The 16,080-nt window shown below is 42.0% G+C and overlaps 1 protein-coding gene across 1 annotated transcript in view; it reads right to left on the bottom strand.

The window, feature by feature from the left end:
* Positions 1-901: 901 nt before the first annotated feature.
* Positions 902-16,080, bottom strand: part of T265_00945 (hypothetical protein) — a gene marked incomplete at both ends in the record, with an annotated part of 53,791 nt that continues 38,612 nt past the window's right edge. Inside the window, 3 exons of the mRNA XM_009164860.1 lie at positions 902-1,866; positions 11,128-11,342; positions 11,491-11,670. Coding sequence (XP_009163124.1) covers positions 1,390-1,866; positions 11,128-11,342; positions 11,491-11,670 — 872 coding nt within the window. The remainder of the gene's footprint in view (positions 1,867-11,127; positions 11,343-11,490; positions 11,671-16,080) is intronic.

The raw sequence follows: 16,080 nt of genomic DNA, 5'->3' as shown, positions 1-16,080 counted from the left end.
TTGCTCTGGAGAACTAAAGAGTCTTCAAGACATCAGGTTTCGTGGGTAAGCCACCATACTGATATACTGTATGCGACTGTGCGCATTCACTTCATACTTGATGTGTGCGCAACTGCGTACCAAAATCCCTCCACCCTGTGGACACAATCGTTAGGTCTGTTGTGATCCGGTACCTATCCACTTTTTCCTAAATGATATCAGAGCAACGACTTTCGTTGTTTAACTTTAAGAAAACAATTGCGTGCCTCGTCACGTCACTCGCCCGTTATTCTTTTGCAATTCGATTGTGTTTCACTCGGCATGCGGAATTTTATGAAAGCGGTAAACCATCAAGCGAAAGAAATATTTGTGAACCAGTGCATAACCGACTAACTGAAACTCGTTCGCAATGGGTCTGTTTCTGAGTAGGAGAGGGAACATCTTTGCCGGCTTATTGGCTTTCTTAGAATTCAACCCGTTGGCACATCGCGATAGCCTTCTCAAGAGTTTCACGTAATTCTATAATTTCATATGTATACATTAGAGGCCCAAGAACACGCTCTGCATTTTTCGGAGGGCGTGCGGGAAACCTGAATACACGCTTGATGAAATTATTGTGAGCAAAACAGTGTTGCCAACAGTACAGTAACTGATAGCTCATCCGAATATCATGACGTACCCACCGAACTGAATTACCTCAGTGGACAAGGCCGTCAATCTAAAGAAGGCAGGTTGAAGTCCCTGCGGTTGCCCTTAACATGGCTTTTGGCAACCGTGTGGAAAATATAATAAATATTATTTTGGGGTTGATCAAATGAGTGACGGATGTTCCCTATGTACCCGTCATTCTCCGAATTGTTCATTTCAAGCCTGACTTCCTCAAACTAGGAAGTGTTCTGTCAAAACACTAGCTCTGTATCTCTGGAAACTCAGTCACATTAATGACAACACGTATGGACGCAGTGCCAGCAAGGACACCGAAATCAGCAGGAGGAATGGTAAATTGTGCAGTGGATTGTGTGAAAATTACCGCACAGATGAACGGGGAAGACTGGTTGATCGTCTGCAGGTTTCTGGCAGTCAAATAGGGGAAATCAATAGTTAAGCGTAAATGCTTTGGGGTAAGCCGTTAGAGAAACTGTTGCTATTCGACTCGTACGATTAGGTTCGAGAGATCGTCCAGAAAACATTCATTCATATCGAAAATCGACAAAGGTCGCAGGAAAGACGGTTCTTTTGGTTACATGTCCTTTGTGTAGGTGAAGCAATTTTTGTTGTTTCAGGAAACGTTATGGTTCAATCACAGCATTTGTAAGGAACGTTGACAAATCATATGTACAATATTAGATAATTTTCAAAGTAAAAAACGAAATCGGCACGTGCGCATTTCTAGTTATTTCGACATGCCTTTTATCCCCTAGAGTAACTGGCCGGATGGGTTGGCCTTGGTCGAAGAGGAGGAGCACTAGAATTTTTGTTGCTTGCTACTGAGTGTGGGGACGGGGAAGTGGTGTCACCGTTTTTGTTTACTAGCCCACCACAACTATCCCCTATCATCGGTTTGTACAGTGAAGGGACGTCTTCTTCTTCGTAAACTGAGTCAGCATCGTTGTCATCGGTCTCCTGAAGTCTCTCGTCCATTCGGTCTCCAGCTCGTTTCTGGAATTGTTGTTGGCGTTGCCTGGACGCGTTGATATACTTTTGATCCGTTGGTAGTAATGATCTGGCGTCCAACTGCATGAGTATGTTGCGTAGTCGTGCAAGTTCCACAGCATCGGCGGCCCGCTGCTTTTTCGCCTCATCCACTTCGTTCATCAAAGCTTGTAATCTGTCGGTTAGTGCTCTCTGTCCGTTGACCATTTCGGATCGTAATTTTTTATTCGATTCCTAGATGGAACAAAAACATAATTTTTCATGAGGCTATTTGAAGCGCTCATCAACGAAGTACAGTTACTGGTGCGCCAACTCGTATGTAGAGTTTCCAATAATGTAGCACATTCCGAGCGAAAAACCACTGGTCTATTTGAAGACCAACTCTTAGCTTCATTTTGGTCCTGCGGTGCAGAAGTGAGGAAATCTCGCTTTTGGGAGCTTCTCAAGTTTAAAAATAAATTGAGTTTACTTGTTCGTAATTTCGAAATCTCATGGTTTTGACTCTGGGTTCCTGGAGTTAAAGTCTAATTTACTCAACTCCGGCATACTGAATGGTTGCCACTGTCTTCTTCTAAAACGTGCCAGAGGTCAGGCATCGACTCTACCACGGATGTGCACGGCGTATGAGCAACATTTTAGGCCAATTTACCCACGCTTTTGTGTGAACTCACCAAAATGAGTGCCCCAGGACATCATTAGTACTGTTTAAACAAGAACGACTTGACCACGGATGCTAAGAATCATGAAACCACCTGCAACGAAACGGAGCAAATAGCATTAGGATGTGAAATGACCCCCGCCCTAGTGATGTCATGATGAGTTGATGAAAAAGACACGAACAATCCTAGTGGTAGAAAGATTCTCGTTATCAGCATTGCTTCCAAAACGGTAGTCTCTAGAATGAAAATAGGCTTTTTAATACACTATGGCCGTTACTATTCCGACTCAAAGTACAGGCAAAAATTCCGTGGTAAATGGAAGCTATAATTTAGTCTGCGGAAGCTATGAGTAGTATTGTATTCTGAGTGTGCGGAAGCTATGAGTAGTATTGTATTCTGAGTGTGAGACGAGTCGCCGTATTTACTACCAATGACGTATGTCAACCGTTTTAACTGTCCGCATTAGGATATTTAATGTATTCAAACTAAATTCCAAGTTGCCTTCACATTTATGTAGGAACGTTAGAGCACTTCAGTCGAGGAATTTTGTGACAAATCCCCACAGGCCAGCTGACAGAAGCGTAAACTAACTTAAAGAAAACATGAGTGGTTCAGCACTATTTAGAAGCCAAGTATCTGATGAAAGCCTCGTTGCAAACATAGAGAACCCTCCACAGACGAACCAAGTTGTCACTCTCATATGACCGGATCAGAACCCGAGATGAAAACCTAGATGAGCGGGACCAAAACATGAATCCTTCCAGAAGAGTCAGCTGACTTAATCTGTGTAAATATAGTGACTGGCAGCAGATGCTACTAGCATAAAAGTGCTCCTGATATCCTTTCGTCACGGATGAAGTCACTTCATCATAACAACTCGACTAGGAGTGTGGAAGGTGATACCGATTTTAAGTATACAAGTTCTGCTGATGAAATTGAACCCAAATATCGCATGAGCTCTTCGAATAAAGTCACACGCTTCTCATCGAATGCTCCAAGTGGACAGAGAGATATTGTTAGGCTTGAACCCACCAAATAAACTCTTGCACTTAGTGAAATTATAGTTATATTTCAAGTTCATCAGGACCAGAATATTCTACTGACTGCTTTCCGACATTCAATCAATTTTAAAACTAAGCATCCGAGCCCAATTGAAAACTCACTACTGATTTTATCATGCAGTCTTCTTCGGCACACAGTCATATCCAAAACGACTCTTTCTGACAAACCAAACAATGAGTTTTGATACTAAACCATTCCGGGCCCTCTATCACTGATGCGACCGCCTGTCCAACTAACTTGCACACATTTGACTTTTGCGGTCATTTTAGGGGGTGCTGTACATAGAAACGAGTTGTTGTAACGGAAAGAATATGCTAAACGACTTATAATTCGCGATAGAATCGTCTGATCGCCCTCAATATTGAATTTATCTGGACCTCTGGTTGACCAGCTATCATGTATAGACCATACATACTCAAAAGATATGACAGAAACATGCCGGGGACCAGGTCCCTATCAGTTCGTTTCCTTATATCTTCTTAATATCGTGAACCCGAGTCTGCATAGCCCTTGACGACTTGATGTGCTTATCCAAACCAGAAAGCCAATGAGAGTGCGAATCAGCTCATCTGCTGAACACGGATACGTACCGGAGAGTCCAATACAGCTGAAAATGGGCTGCTTATGATGCTTACGTGCAAAGTTCTAGGTGAGCCAGAAAGTTACACTAAAATTTGAATTTAACTTTCAAGGGCAAAATAGAAAGAAACACCGGGATGGTCTCAGCCAAAACGTTTATTTCACTAACAGTTATGTAGTCCAGATACGTTCCGAATTGTTTCTCCTAACAACTTCAAGTGGCTTCGTTTGTCCGGTATGGATGGCTGTGAGGGATATGCATTGAAGGTGATAGCTTACTTACAACACCACCATTGGCCGCGTGACCTGTGAGATCGGATCGTTTGTTTACTCTCTGAACTTATGCCCGCTATCCACGCTGACTCTCAACCCGTCTTGTGTTTCTACGGTTTATAAAACAGTTTGTCGGAAGGCTAGCCCAGTGTCCTCATCTGAGTAATTGTCAAAGCATATCACAAGGGTCTAAACGAAAACAACGCCAGATAGGCTGGTAAAGATAGAATCCTCACAGCAGCACACTCATCCACTACCCTGTGCCTCAGCCTTGGAATAGTTCTGGCGGATATACCCGACCTGAAATATCGTCCAAATACCCGACACTATTGCTTGCCACAATGTTACAAAACCGCTATTTTAAAAATGTAGTACTGTTGCACTAAGTGAAGCTCCACTGTATGGTGGCCTGGAGTAGCATCTTACAGGTCAGGTGGTAATTCGACCAATAACTTTATGGCCCTAAATTATGTGGATGATGTTGTAGAAGAATAACAAACACGGTAGAGCTAAGCTCGGAAAGAAGGAGTCTTCAATACTGAGAAATACTGAGAAAGAGAGGTGCGTTGGTTTAGAGTGAACCCTCAGAAACACTCAGGATGAAGCAGACCACTGTCATATACATTACGATTTACCCGAACAGTGAGTTAATAACACGCGCTACGTGGCCCATAAGAAACACACCAAAAGAGCTACTGTCAAGGTGCAGATATTCAATTAGTAATGAGCAATCATGAATCATATTAGATGACGGTGGTAACAACCAATTATTCCAGTTTTGCTTACTTCAACTCAATTCAACAGTCATCAACCACGTAACTTTGGTTTCAGGTAACATAACCACTACAGTGTCGGTCACCGGAAAATGGAATAGCGAGCGAGACATGTCTACGCATTTGAGGCGATGGCTCAGTCAGTGAGTTTCTTATGAAATCAATCTAGGAATTCGAAAGTAAGATGAACCGGACAACCACGCACTCAGCATGATAGCATTAACGCGGGGGAACACTTCTAACTATGTGAATGAATACTGTCTCTCAGTGTCTTGGTGGCCCCAATCTGGATAGGTTCCAGCTGAAATTCATACTTCCATTTCGGGCCATGGATTGTCATCATCTCGGTTGCCCTTACTAAGCACCTGGTTGGACAGACTGAACGCTGCGAGGCGGAATTTCCACTAGCGTGCGCATTACACTCCCTAATCACGATGATCTAAAAAGCCAGATGTTAAAATGGTGCCTAGTCAGGTAGATGTGTTTCAAATCACAAAGCAGTTATTTTCAGCCCACTAACCGACAACTTCCCAAGGAAAATCGAGGTAGTCACCTGGCTGTTATGTGGAGACCAGCTACCATCTTTTCTCCAATGAACCTAGCAAAATGGTCGAAACTAATGTGTTTTACATCTGTTTAACCAAGTTTTATCCGTATATCTGTGTAAGCCCAATTTTTTGAACCCTAATTTCAGGAACTGGTAGGTGAATAGCTGAGTCATGAAAGAATTTTACCTCAGCTAAATACTGATGATATTTCTGAAGAAGTCGGAGGCGAAGAGCGTTGACATTTTTTAAAAGCGGATTTATCTCTACTACGGTGGTCAGCTGCCTCACCCGGATGATTCTTCCGGTGTGTCCTCTGAGTGTACAGCCATCTGCTGTCCATATGCTGACCGTGTGGTGAACGATATTCGCCGGTCGTGGTAGCAAACAGACCGTCAGCCAAGCAGCATACCCGAGCTACCTATACCCCACAATATTGGCAACATCGATTAATTTCCAGTAAAATCGAAGTTTGGAGTTCTGGTTGTTGCCTTTGTGAATTCAAGGGCAATTGACACAGCCTAATTCTAAGTAAAAAAATCCGTTGACCAATATTGTGTGCATTGGACTGACAACGTCATTTTTCTCTTCTTGAAGAATGACCGCATAAAAACCTAACAGTCAAACAGTCATTTAGGCTTTCAGTTCAGTGATGTCACCCCCAACTACCACCCATTTTGAGGATGCACCAGAATTCAGACAGACTCGAATTGCACTAACTCAATAAATGCCATCAGGGGAATTATCTGGGACTTTCGTTTACGACATTTTTCCAATAAATACCTGCCCATTACCCACTTCGCTCTCCTTGCGGCTCATCAGTTAGGTGTAATCTCTAAATTTTCACCAATTATATATCTTAGATGGAAACTATACTACATGCAAGTGATAAAATACACCGATATGTAAATTGTATTGGTATTCAATAGGAACGTACTCCTGAGGAATACTCGGAATACGTGCCCAGCCGATGAGTCCAACAGCGAAACCAATAGAGATCTGTCAGTGAGTTTCAAACTTTATCACCAGCAAGATGGACAAAGATTGAGTTCGATAAAACACATTCTTAATTGAAATATTTTAATTCTATGCCACAGTGTACATTCAACTTTCTATCAGCTGAAGGCTGTTCACACGTGGTCACACGTGGATCGCAACAATCAGCTTCCACGCACAGCTGTAGGTTCTCCTTACATCAAGTAAATTTGCGTGTAGTCAACGCAATTTCATTGACTGAGACATCACATGCTATCATTCCTTTGGAAGGCATGTAGGATATGCTGCATCAGGCTGATCAGACGCTTTTGTATAACGCATCAAAACTGCCAAACCTGTGTTCAAAACGCTGAGAAAGAGATGGTCTTACAGAGACAAACAAAGGAAATGAATACGTTTCTAGGTGCAAGGAGATATGCACATGACCATATTAAACGTGCTGGATTTTGCTTCTCCCTTCCACAAAAGACTGTTTAGAGAGTTGTGAACGTTAGTTCATGTAAGCTTGTTGGAACAGGAATATGTGGACAAAGTGGTTCACAAACCCATCACTATATTACCGTCTAATTCTGCTATCTTGGTAAGAGGGAACCAGAGGAAGTAAGTGCGTCTGACCTGGTTACTCTGCAAAGCATGCAGAAAATGAAAGTTGGAGAATTAAAAGGCAGGTCTCAAGAAACATTACTCCATACCAAAAAAATGTAGCAAACAGAAACGCAAAAATCGTATTCTCAGTAGCTCCAGTGAATCTTCGTCCAAGAGCCTTCAGAAAGGCACATCCTGACTCCCAAAACAATCATCTAAAATGACGCATGGTTGATTACGTTGAATCCCACGTAGATCAACCGGTATACTACTGTTTGCAGCATTCCTTACACACTACCACTTGATATCGGTGGTGGCCACTTGAATGAATGTGCCCTCGTCAATAAGATGACATAGGTTGCATCTATTGTAAGATTTCGGAAACCACCTGGATACACTAGTACAGAAGATGTGTTATTGAGCGATTCCATCAACACAACGCTGATGCCGTAATAATTAAGAACAATATAGCCTAAACCATCAAGTGCAGCCAGGGCTACGAGCACAATAAAATATCAAACATCTCCATTATGCAACCCATATGATTATGGAACCAATCATATACTCCACGGCCGTAATAATGCATATTTCAAGAAATGGCCATAGCGAAATGCATGATATGGAAGGAAGTTGCAATTATCACAGTATTATTACACCATTATAATATTAGTATTATTGTAGATCCTATTGCATAATTCAGGTTCCTATTGAACTCTATTACATGAGCCCTGTTATTCTGAAGAGTGCGAACACTCTTGTAAGAAGCAACACACCGTCCTGAAGAGATTACGCCGTACAGCTTTGAGATATGCGCCAGTATATGTTTTCCTTATGACTGGAGTAGATGCTTGCGAATATTAGAAATTTTCCACACTCATTAACCAGAACTAAAAATGGGTATCGTCACGGGACTGAACGAGTATAAACATTGCAACCTCCCAACGACGACCCATCTGTTGTAAGAATTCTACAGCACTTCCACTTAAACATTTTTATTCGGCAAGCAAAGCGTCACGGGAAGCATGAATTTGTTTGTTTGATAATGAGCAATAATAATAATAGCCGCATTACACTACACACAAGGCTGCTGAAAATTCTTCGACAAACGAGGACCAGGACTCATCCGATAGACGCAGTTCCTGAGTTTCCGTCAAACTTATTTTCTTTTTGAACCTAATCCAGCTTAATCTCTCTTTTATAAAACTCGGGGACGATTTTGCTGCATCTGATAATAATAATAATACCACTACCCCCTTGCCTTCCATCTATGTGCGACTCTTTGTCTCCTCATTGATCCTCATGTAATTATGTCTTTCGACGGCATGTACGTTGACTAAGCAGAGAGGATACTTTGGGGTACCGAAATTGGTTTGTAATTCAAACTGCGTATTTCATAGAAGCAGCCACACAGAGGTTCCATTGGTAATCCTCTTTCGGAACGGTTAATCAACACTACGCCTCAAGATTGAAGGACGTCGCATGAGCATTCAAATGCCGCTTTAGCAAAAAGGGGCATCCAATACTATTCGGTCTACGTTTCCGAGTATGGATAATGTAATGGAATGTTGTGTTTCAGCAGACAAAGCAAATACACTTGAACTAAACACCGCCTAAGATGTCATCTCCATGGGCTGCGTGATTATTGTCGATTAGAGTTCTAGCTTGGATGCATTGGTCTAAGGCGCGCTTTTGGTAACATACTGGCAATTATTGCATTTCTGGCGTCCAAGTCAATGCCTTCTGAATGGATATCTGTCACCGCCATTACGCAGGCCCAGGTATAGTTTTAAGTTTAAGTGGCCCTGCTCTTCGAGGATGATCTTAGCTTTAAATACTGAAAACTTTTTTAAGTAAAACAGAATGACAAGACACCTGCGTTCTTAATTAAGTAACCAAGCATACCAATTTTATGACAGTCCTTAGAGCACGCAACCGGTTTGAGGGATAAAGTGACAGTGATCAGAGTCCGGTTTGCACGCATTTTCATAACCGAGCCAAATCAAAGAAGCAGCCTAATCCCTCAATGACGTATTACCTATATGTTACTTCTGACGGACCACTTTAAAAGATATTCAAATAGTGCGTTTTACACGTATGGAGCTCATTCGATTAACGGTGAGTGTTCTTAATCACTAGACGACCAAGAACATAGGTAGGCTAAATATGAATTGTTCGCCCTTAATCTCCTTGCAATCTGAGTAATGCCTTCCGCACACATTTGATCCAAAGTGACATGTTTACCACTAAATGTAACAGTTACTACGGCCGGACGGAAATACATGGTTTTGTTAGTCGACATCTGAATGTCACAGGGGTCCCTTCAGTCCATTTCGTCCTTATTTATTCTGCCTCATTGTGCACTGGGGAGACATGGACCATATGAGAATTCCGCAGGCTTCAAAACCCAAGTACTTGTACGGTGTTTGCACATAATTGCACTCACTGATGGACCACCGGAATTTCTAATAGAATTGAGACATGACCAAGTCCTTAGGACAACCCATTTGGGCACTGCTGATCCATCGATATACCGTCACACAGTGTGCTTCTAGACTAATCTACTGCCCTGACTGCCTTCAGTTACCCACAAAGAGAAGTAAACATCATAGCTTGATCAGTTCTGAATTCCAATTGCCGAGTTGAAGATGCACAAATTAACGACGTTGATAGAATCCTATATCGGACTGGCTCGTCAAAGTTCAAGTAAAAGGGTGCTTTGGCGTAAAAAGTTTGGTGATTCACACAAATTACCGACATAAATACTCGGGCAACACCGCTTAAGACTATCTTTTCTAAAGAAAGTGACCAGAACGGGCGAACAAAGACCGTTTTTCTGTTATATGCGCTAACTGGAGAAACATCCTTCAAGAATCACGTGAAATATACTTGAAAACGACTGGGTAGTCATTGTTTTCGAAAAAGTTTGGTGAAAATCGGTAGATTTATTGCTTGGCAACGTTACGCTTTTGACACAAAAGCTTCGTCAGGCCAAGTGACTAGGTTCCGAGGTTGGTCGAGAGTTAAGGCGGAAGGAGAACCAATCAGCTAAGTTAAGCTAAATCTCTGTTGGGTTGTGTAACGATTGCGCTAAGGTTTATATAGGACAGGGTGCCAGGGAATTGCACCAGAATTGGTGAGCGTAAAAAAAGGATTAACAAACCACCAAGGAACGCAGAAGAATACCAAACGCTGGTCAAAGACTCAGCGATGGCGGTACATGCCTTAGACACGGGACATAAGATGGATCTGGAGAATGTGGAAGTTTTAAGACGGGGACTGCGATTCACACCACAGCGGCTGATAGCCGAGGCGGTGGAAATTACTAAGCATCACAGCGTGAATAGAATCGAGGGTGTGGAGCTAGCGATCGTATGGAAGCGTTCTTAGATAAGCCGGGTTGACACGTGACGGTGTGGTTGTCAATCCACTTAGGATCATTAGAAAAAAAACGGGGGATGGGGGTGGAATTCCCAACCAACCAAAGGTCACAGCATCCCTCTTACACAACTTTGTTAGTACTAGCTCATCTACACAGACTGACAGAAAGTTCAAACGAAGTTCAAAACGAACCATCAAATGAAACGAATCAGAAGAACTAGAACCTAGGATGGACCCAAACACATGTAGGTTTCCCCACCGACCCAACACTTGTTCAACCACTCTAACACACTCATATCCCTCGGCTGACCCCCAAAAGAGATTAAGCTTAACTTAACTGATTGGTTCTCCTTCTGCCTTAAATCTCGATCAAACTCGGAACCTAGTCACTTGGCCTGACGAAGCTTTTGTGTCAAAAGCGAAGCGTTGCCCAGCAATAAATCTACCGATTGTCACCAAACTTTTTCGAAAACAATCCTTCAAGAATGTTTTGTTGTGAGAAGTTGTACATTTAGATATTCGTTGCTTCAACGACAGGGATTGTTAATACACAGCTATTCAAATCACCATGCCAGATATTACTAGATTGTACTTAATCAGTTGGCCTAAATCGTGTGGTCTATCCTACACAGGATAAAATCTCACTCTGAGTTGTTCCAGTTGCTGTCGCAGTTCCTTTGTCTGTTCCACGCATTCGATCAAATGCTGTGAGTGCTGCGTTTTTAACATTTCATAGCTCGATTGCAGCTTGGATAACGATAGTCTAGCTGCATCCGAGTTGACAGACTGGGGTGTAGCCAGCTCCGGAGCCCTAGTCAAATCAGCTGATCCGCTGCCGCCCTCACTCCGAGGTAGAGCACCTAAAACAAAAAAGGAGGGAGTGGAAAATCATCAGCCACTGAAAAAAAATTGTAGTTGTCAGGTGCAACGCAATGATGAATGAACATTCAAAATTAACAATATAAAGGAAACAGAACGACAAACTCATAAGAAGCGTTCACTTCAGACCCTTTGTTTTCCTCTTCTCCGCATCCTGTAGTGATGTCCAGAGACGGTTATTTCTAGCGAAATTCTTACAATGTGAGTCTTGTGTCTGATTTGAGTGTGAATCCGTGACCACTGTCCTCTGACACGCTGTGCGTGAAACCGGTGAGTCACTCCTACGGGTCAAGCTACTGGATAGACGATCTAAATAAATCCGAAATATAGCAGTATACATTTACCACTGCTTGAATAGCCGTTATGGTCGTAAGAGAGTGCGTTACAGAGAAAGCAAGTTGAATTTACTAACAACAACATGGAAACTCAGTTAATGGAGACGTAACGATATGGTAGTAGTAGTATTTTTGTAGTAGTAGTATTTTGCCATTCTACCTTAAAAGTTGACCGCTGCACCGAATTGTTTTCCCGCCTGATAAGTTTGATAAAAGAAGACCTTAAATTGCTTTTTATTGGCTCCCAAGAAGGAAAACCTTTAAAGTTCTGACTGGTTTGACAGTCTTATTCGTGTGTTTCAACATCTTCCGTTGATATAAAACAGGAAATACTTCAATGTTGAATGACCACCATGCACAATGTCCCAAACAAATCGGGGGAAGGTGTCATTATGATTGACAAAACGTTTGAATTTAAAACCTCACCATGCATTCACAACAGCGGTCAACAGCTGTAGTATGTGAGAAAGTGGAAGTCGGTTAACGTTACGTGATCCATTTTTATTATAAGGGAGTGACTGAAGAATACTCTTCGAAAACCCTCAACCAACTAACTGAATAGAGTAGCGTACACGGACGCCGTGCATGAAAAGGTCATCAGTTTTTTAGTAGAACAAGCTAAATAGCGTAAAAATGCTCGCTTGCAACAGTCTAAAAAACAATTACTCAATGGCCTCAACCTAACACACTCACTGCACTCAACAGCAGACTATCAAACTAACCCTAACTAGAACACTAGTTAGGGATTACAACAACAATGTGGTGATCAAATGCTAAGAAAGTCTTGATCTTATGTTATCCCGCGGATGAAGTAGCGAGCAAGGAGAAGCGAGGCTTTCTCTAGGTACGCCAAACATTCTGCTACAGTGAATTGGGTAGTGTGATGCTCTTCGACTGCTGCATGAACATGTGACTCTCAGGTGGAATTTTCGGTCACACATGGCACGGATACTATGGAACCGAGCTCTATGAAATAATACTAATTACTCGCCATGTTCGAGTTCCTCATCAGACCGGTAACTATGCCAATCCTCATTACTCTTAGATACTGCCTCAGATCTTGCGCACAATAAACAGTACTGTTGGTTTTCGCCTATAACTAAGGAGCACTGAAATATTGTCTTACTACGTCCTGAAAAGTTTCACCACATTCAACGAAAACGATTGCAACGTTTGACAATTGTAACCACTGACTGAAAAGCGAGCTATATGTTCAACTATTTAAGTTGTAAAGGAACTCATGAAGTAGCGTAGTTGGGTCACCAAGCCTTGAGCTTAACTCTGCCTAGGGATTGCGTACTCCCAGCAACATTATTCCTTGTACGGGCTATAGAGCGTCAAAATGCCAGTCTCAGATTTCTAGTGCCCCACAAAGACTGCTGTGCAAAAATAGCTGAACCCAGCAGTGTATGATAAATGAGATGACACTGGAAACGTGCGAACAAGACGGGCATAAATGTCCAAGCATAGGAACCCGATCAGTCCGCACTTTGCTCGGAAGGCCTCTGGGACACAGTAAGCATTAAGACCATACTATAAAAAGCCTCATGCGTGAAATAGCTAATAGACAATGTTTATTTGAAAGCTTTAAGAAAAGGAATTATAACTATTGACATTAGTTCTGGGGTTAAGTAGTCTTTGGCAAAATTATAATGTACTGCCGATTTATCCCATGATAAGTGGAATTTTGTACTGCCACGATGTTTTCTATGGTTCTCGAGAATCACTTTCCCAATGAATTACTTTTTCCCTTTAAAGTGACCCGTGTACTCTTAGAACACCCCTGTATGCCTCAACAAATTTGACGCGTCAGCGATGTTGTTTAATGTGTGCCAACTGCCTTACTCATTGAAACTTGAGCTGAATTGTGACAAAATGAGCTACTAATTTTTGCAGCTTGGATGAAACTAGATATTTGCTTAGGTATACTTTTCACGTGGTCATCCATTTTTGCTTTGGAATGTATCATTTGAGATGGCACCCTTTTATCATTTATTTCAGTCTCCTACCCTTAGAAGACGTATATTCTGTACTATGGCAGAATAATAGAAAAGGTAGGGTAGAGTGTTTCAAAACAACCTGGAATTTGACTATTTTCTGCCATACTCTGATTAACTAGGTCCAGAACCAACAATGTTCCAGTCTTCTCGGACTTGTCTTGGTGCTCATCTAACAAGGCTTGAATTCGCGGTTCAGAATCATTGAGCGGTTGAATTATGTACCACACGAGTCTTGCTCACCAGTATGGACGGAAATCGTGGTCGATATAACTTCCATTATAAATGAGTGCCATTACACACTACCATGAATTTTATAACTCAAGAATCAGTATCGATGCACTGAGGGGGCTAAATGCACACACACTTACTGAGCTTGGTAAGACGAATGTAGGTTTCTTGCGAAGTTGAGCTTATCGAACAATCCACATCATAGTAGCGAAAATGTTCGAAAATATGCATGAACAAATGCATGATTCAGGCAGGAATAGACAATATCTTATCGCATTACTTCGAACTGAAACCGTTCTGTACAATTGATATAACGTCACTGGGGATCTTTCATATGAACGATTTCGCACCAAGATGGCCACAAAGTATGGTTTGGTTGCATCGGAAAGTTAGTTGCTAACTACATGCGGCACGTACCGATGTCTCATTGACCAGTAAGAGTTGTAACAAGAGTTGTAAAAATTAAAAAGTGCATGTTACTAACTAGTACTTCACGTTAATATATAAAAGCCTACACAAAATGCTATCTGTGCATTCCTTCCTTTCAATTTTCGATTCTGATCGGTTGACCAAACAGTTCTACACAGAACTACTCTGCAAGTCGCTACAAGTCTAATGTTTATTTCGTTTCCAATCCACTCTCACGATTATCTTCTGAAATTAACTAAAACAACTGAAAATAACGTTGGTGAACAGACTGTGGCAGTTCGTTTCCTAGGGTTCCTAATAGTCACTGTTGTTACGCGCAAGTATTTGTTTTGTTTACTTAACAGCATAGCTGCATTTAAACCAACTGATCTCTTTGTGCTGCTCTAAAAATGTGTGACTTTATGTCCTTGGTATGCACAGGTTGCGAACACCATTTGAATAGATCAGGTGATTTTTTACGAAGGCATTGAGCGGAATCGCTTTTGTTCATTCATATTCTCTGTTTCTTCTGTCAAAGCGTATGTATGTGCAACACGCTGACGTAGGCTACCTGTCAGCTGGTGGGTAAATTTGGGAAAAAAAATCCCATGTATTATATGGCGTACGGTTTTCTAGGATATAGGTTTGCCTGCGATATCGCCGTCAATATGCCGTTAATTTACGGCGACAGATTTCCGTGCGGCTAGGAAGCGGCTTCATTGATGCGCCGCACGATTTATACACATAATTGTGAACCCAATGGTAACTGAATACAAAAAAACAACTGTTTGGCTAAAACTGATCCACCCAATTAGAATAGCATATAACAAAAAATGTGATGAAATGCCGCTGAAAATGATACTGTTACCAGGTTACATTCTTGAAATATTACGTTACATGTCAATTCAGTTTGCTTCTTTCATGGGCATTTTTCTCCTCCATATACAATTTTATTTCATTTTAGACTGACAGAACATGAGAGTTTCTCATTCTTGAAGCCAGATTTCAGGATGAAGAACCGAGAATTTGTAATCATTTCATAACTTATCTAAGACGATCCGACCGTTGCGCTGCCGGATGATGTGCACCTTTATAGGCTGGTAAGCAAAGTCAACTTGTCCAGGTTTTCCGGTCAAGTTCAAAACAACAAAATGAAGAGTGTTACCGTTGAAAACCTGAATGAAGTTAGGCCTTTGAACACTCGTGCCAGATAGGAGCAACTGAAGTTACGAACAAACGGTCACCACCGAGGGGCTTTGTTATAGTGTTCCTGACGTGGTTTCGAGAGCACCAGGGGGCCGACCCACATATGCATCTTGTGCAAGACATCTCTTTCCTATCTGACTTGTAACCTTTCTTATCAGTAGCGCACGTGATCCTTTAAACCGAGCGCTGATGCAAGTCACAAGTAGCTGACGCTCATACTTAACATCAACCTGCCCCAAGACCGCGTTGTTTGTGTTGCCAAACGGTCTCCAAAAACCTTGGCGAATCATGTTAGGTCCGATTTTAAATGCTTAGGTCTGCAAGCTACCTGTGTCCTACTTTCGCAAGTCCAACTCTGAATCGATGTTCACGAGATTTTTCGACCGGCTGCTGTGCCTCAGCAGATGCGAATTGTACTATTCAAGGATTATTCAACGATTATCCTTAAGAATGGAAGAGCGAAAGTAAAGTAAAGCAGAATGAGTAGGTATATGTTCTTAACAAGCATAAACATATGGCAGACCGATACCACCGAGTTGCGC

The sequence above is a fragment of the Opisthorchis viverrini genome (genome assembly GCF_000715545.1).
Source record: "Opisthorchis viverrini unplaced genomic scaffold opera_v5_10, whole genome shotgun sequence".
Classification (NCBI taxonomy): domain Eukaryota; kingdom Metazoa; phylum Platyhelminthes; class Trematoda; order Opisthorchiida; family Opisthorchiidae; genus Opisthorchis; species Opisthorchis viverrini.
The sequence above is the reverse complement of the archived record's forward strand: the minus strand, read 5'-3'. Positions and strand labels throughout refer to the sequence as shown.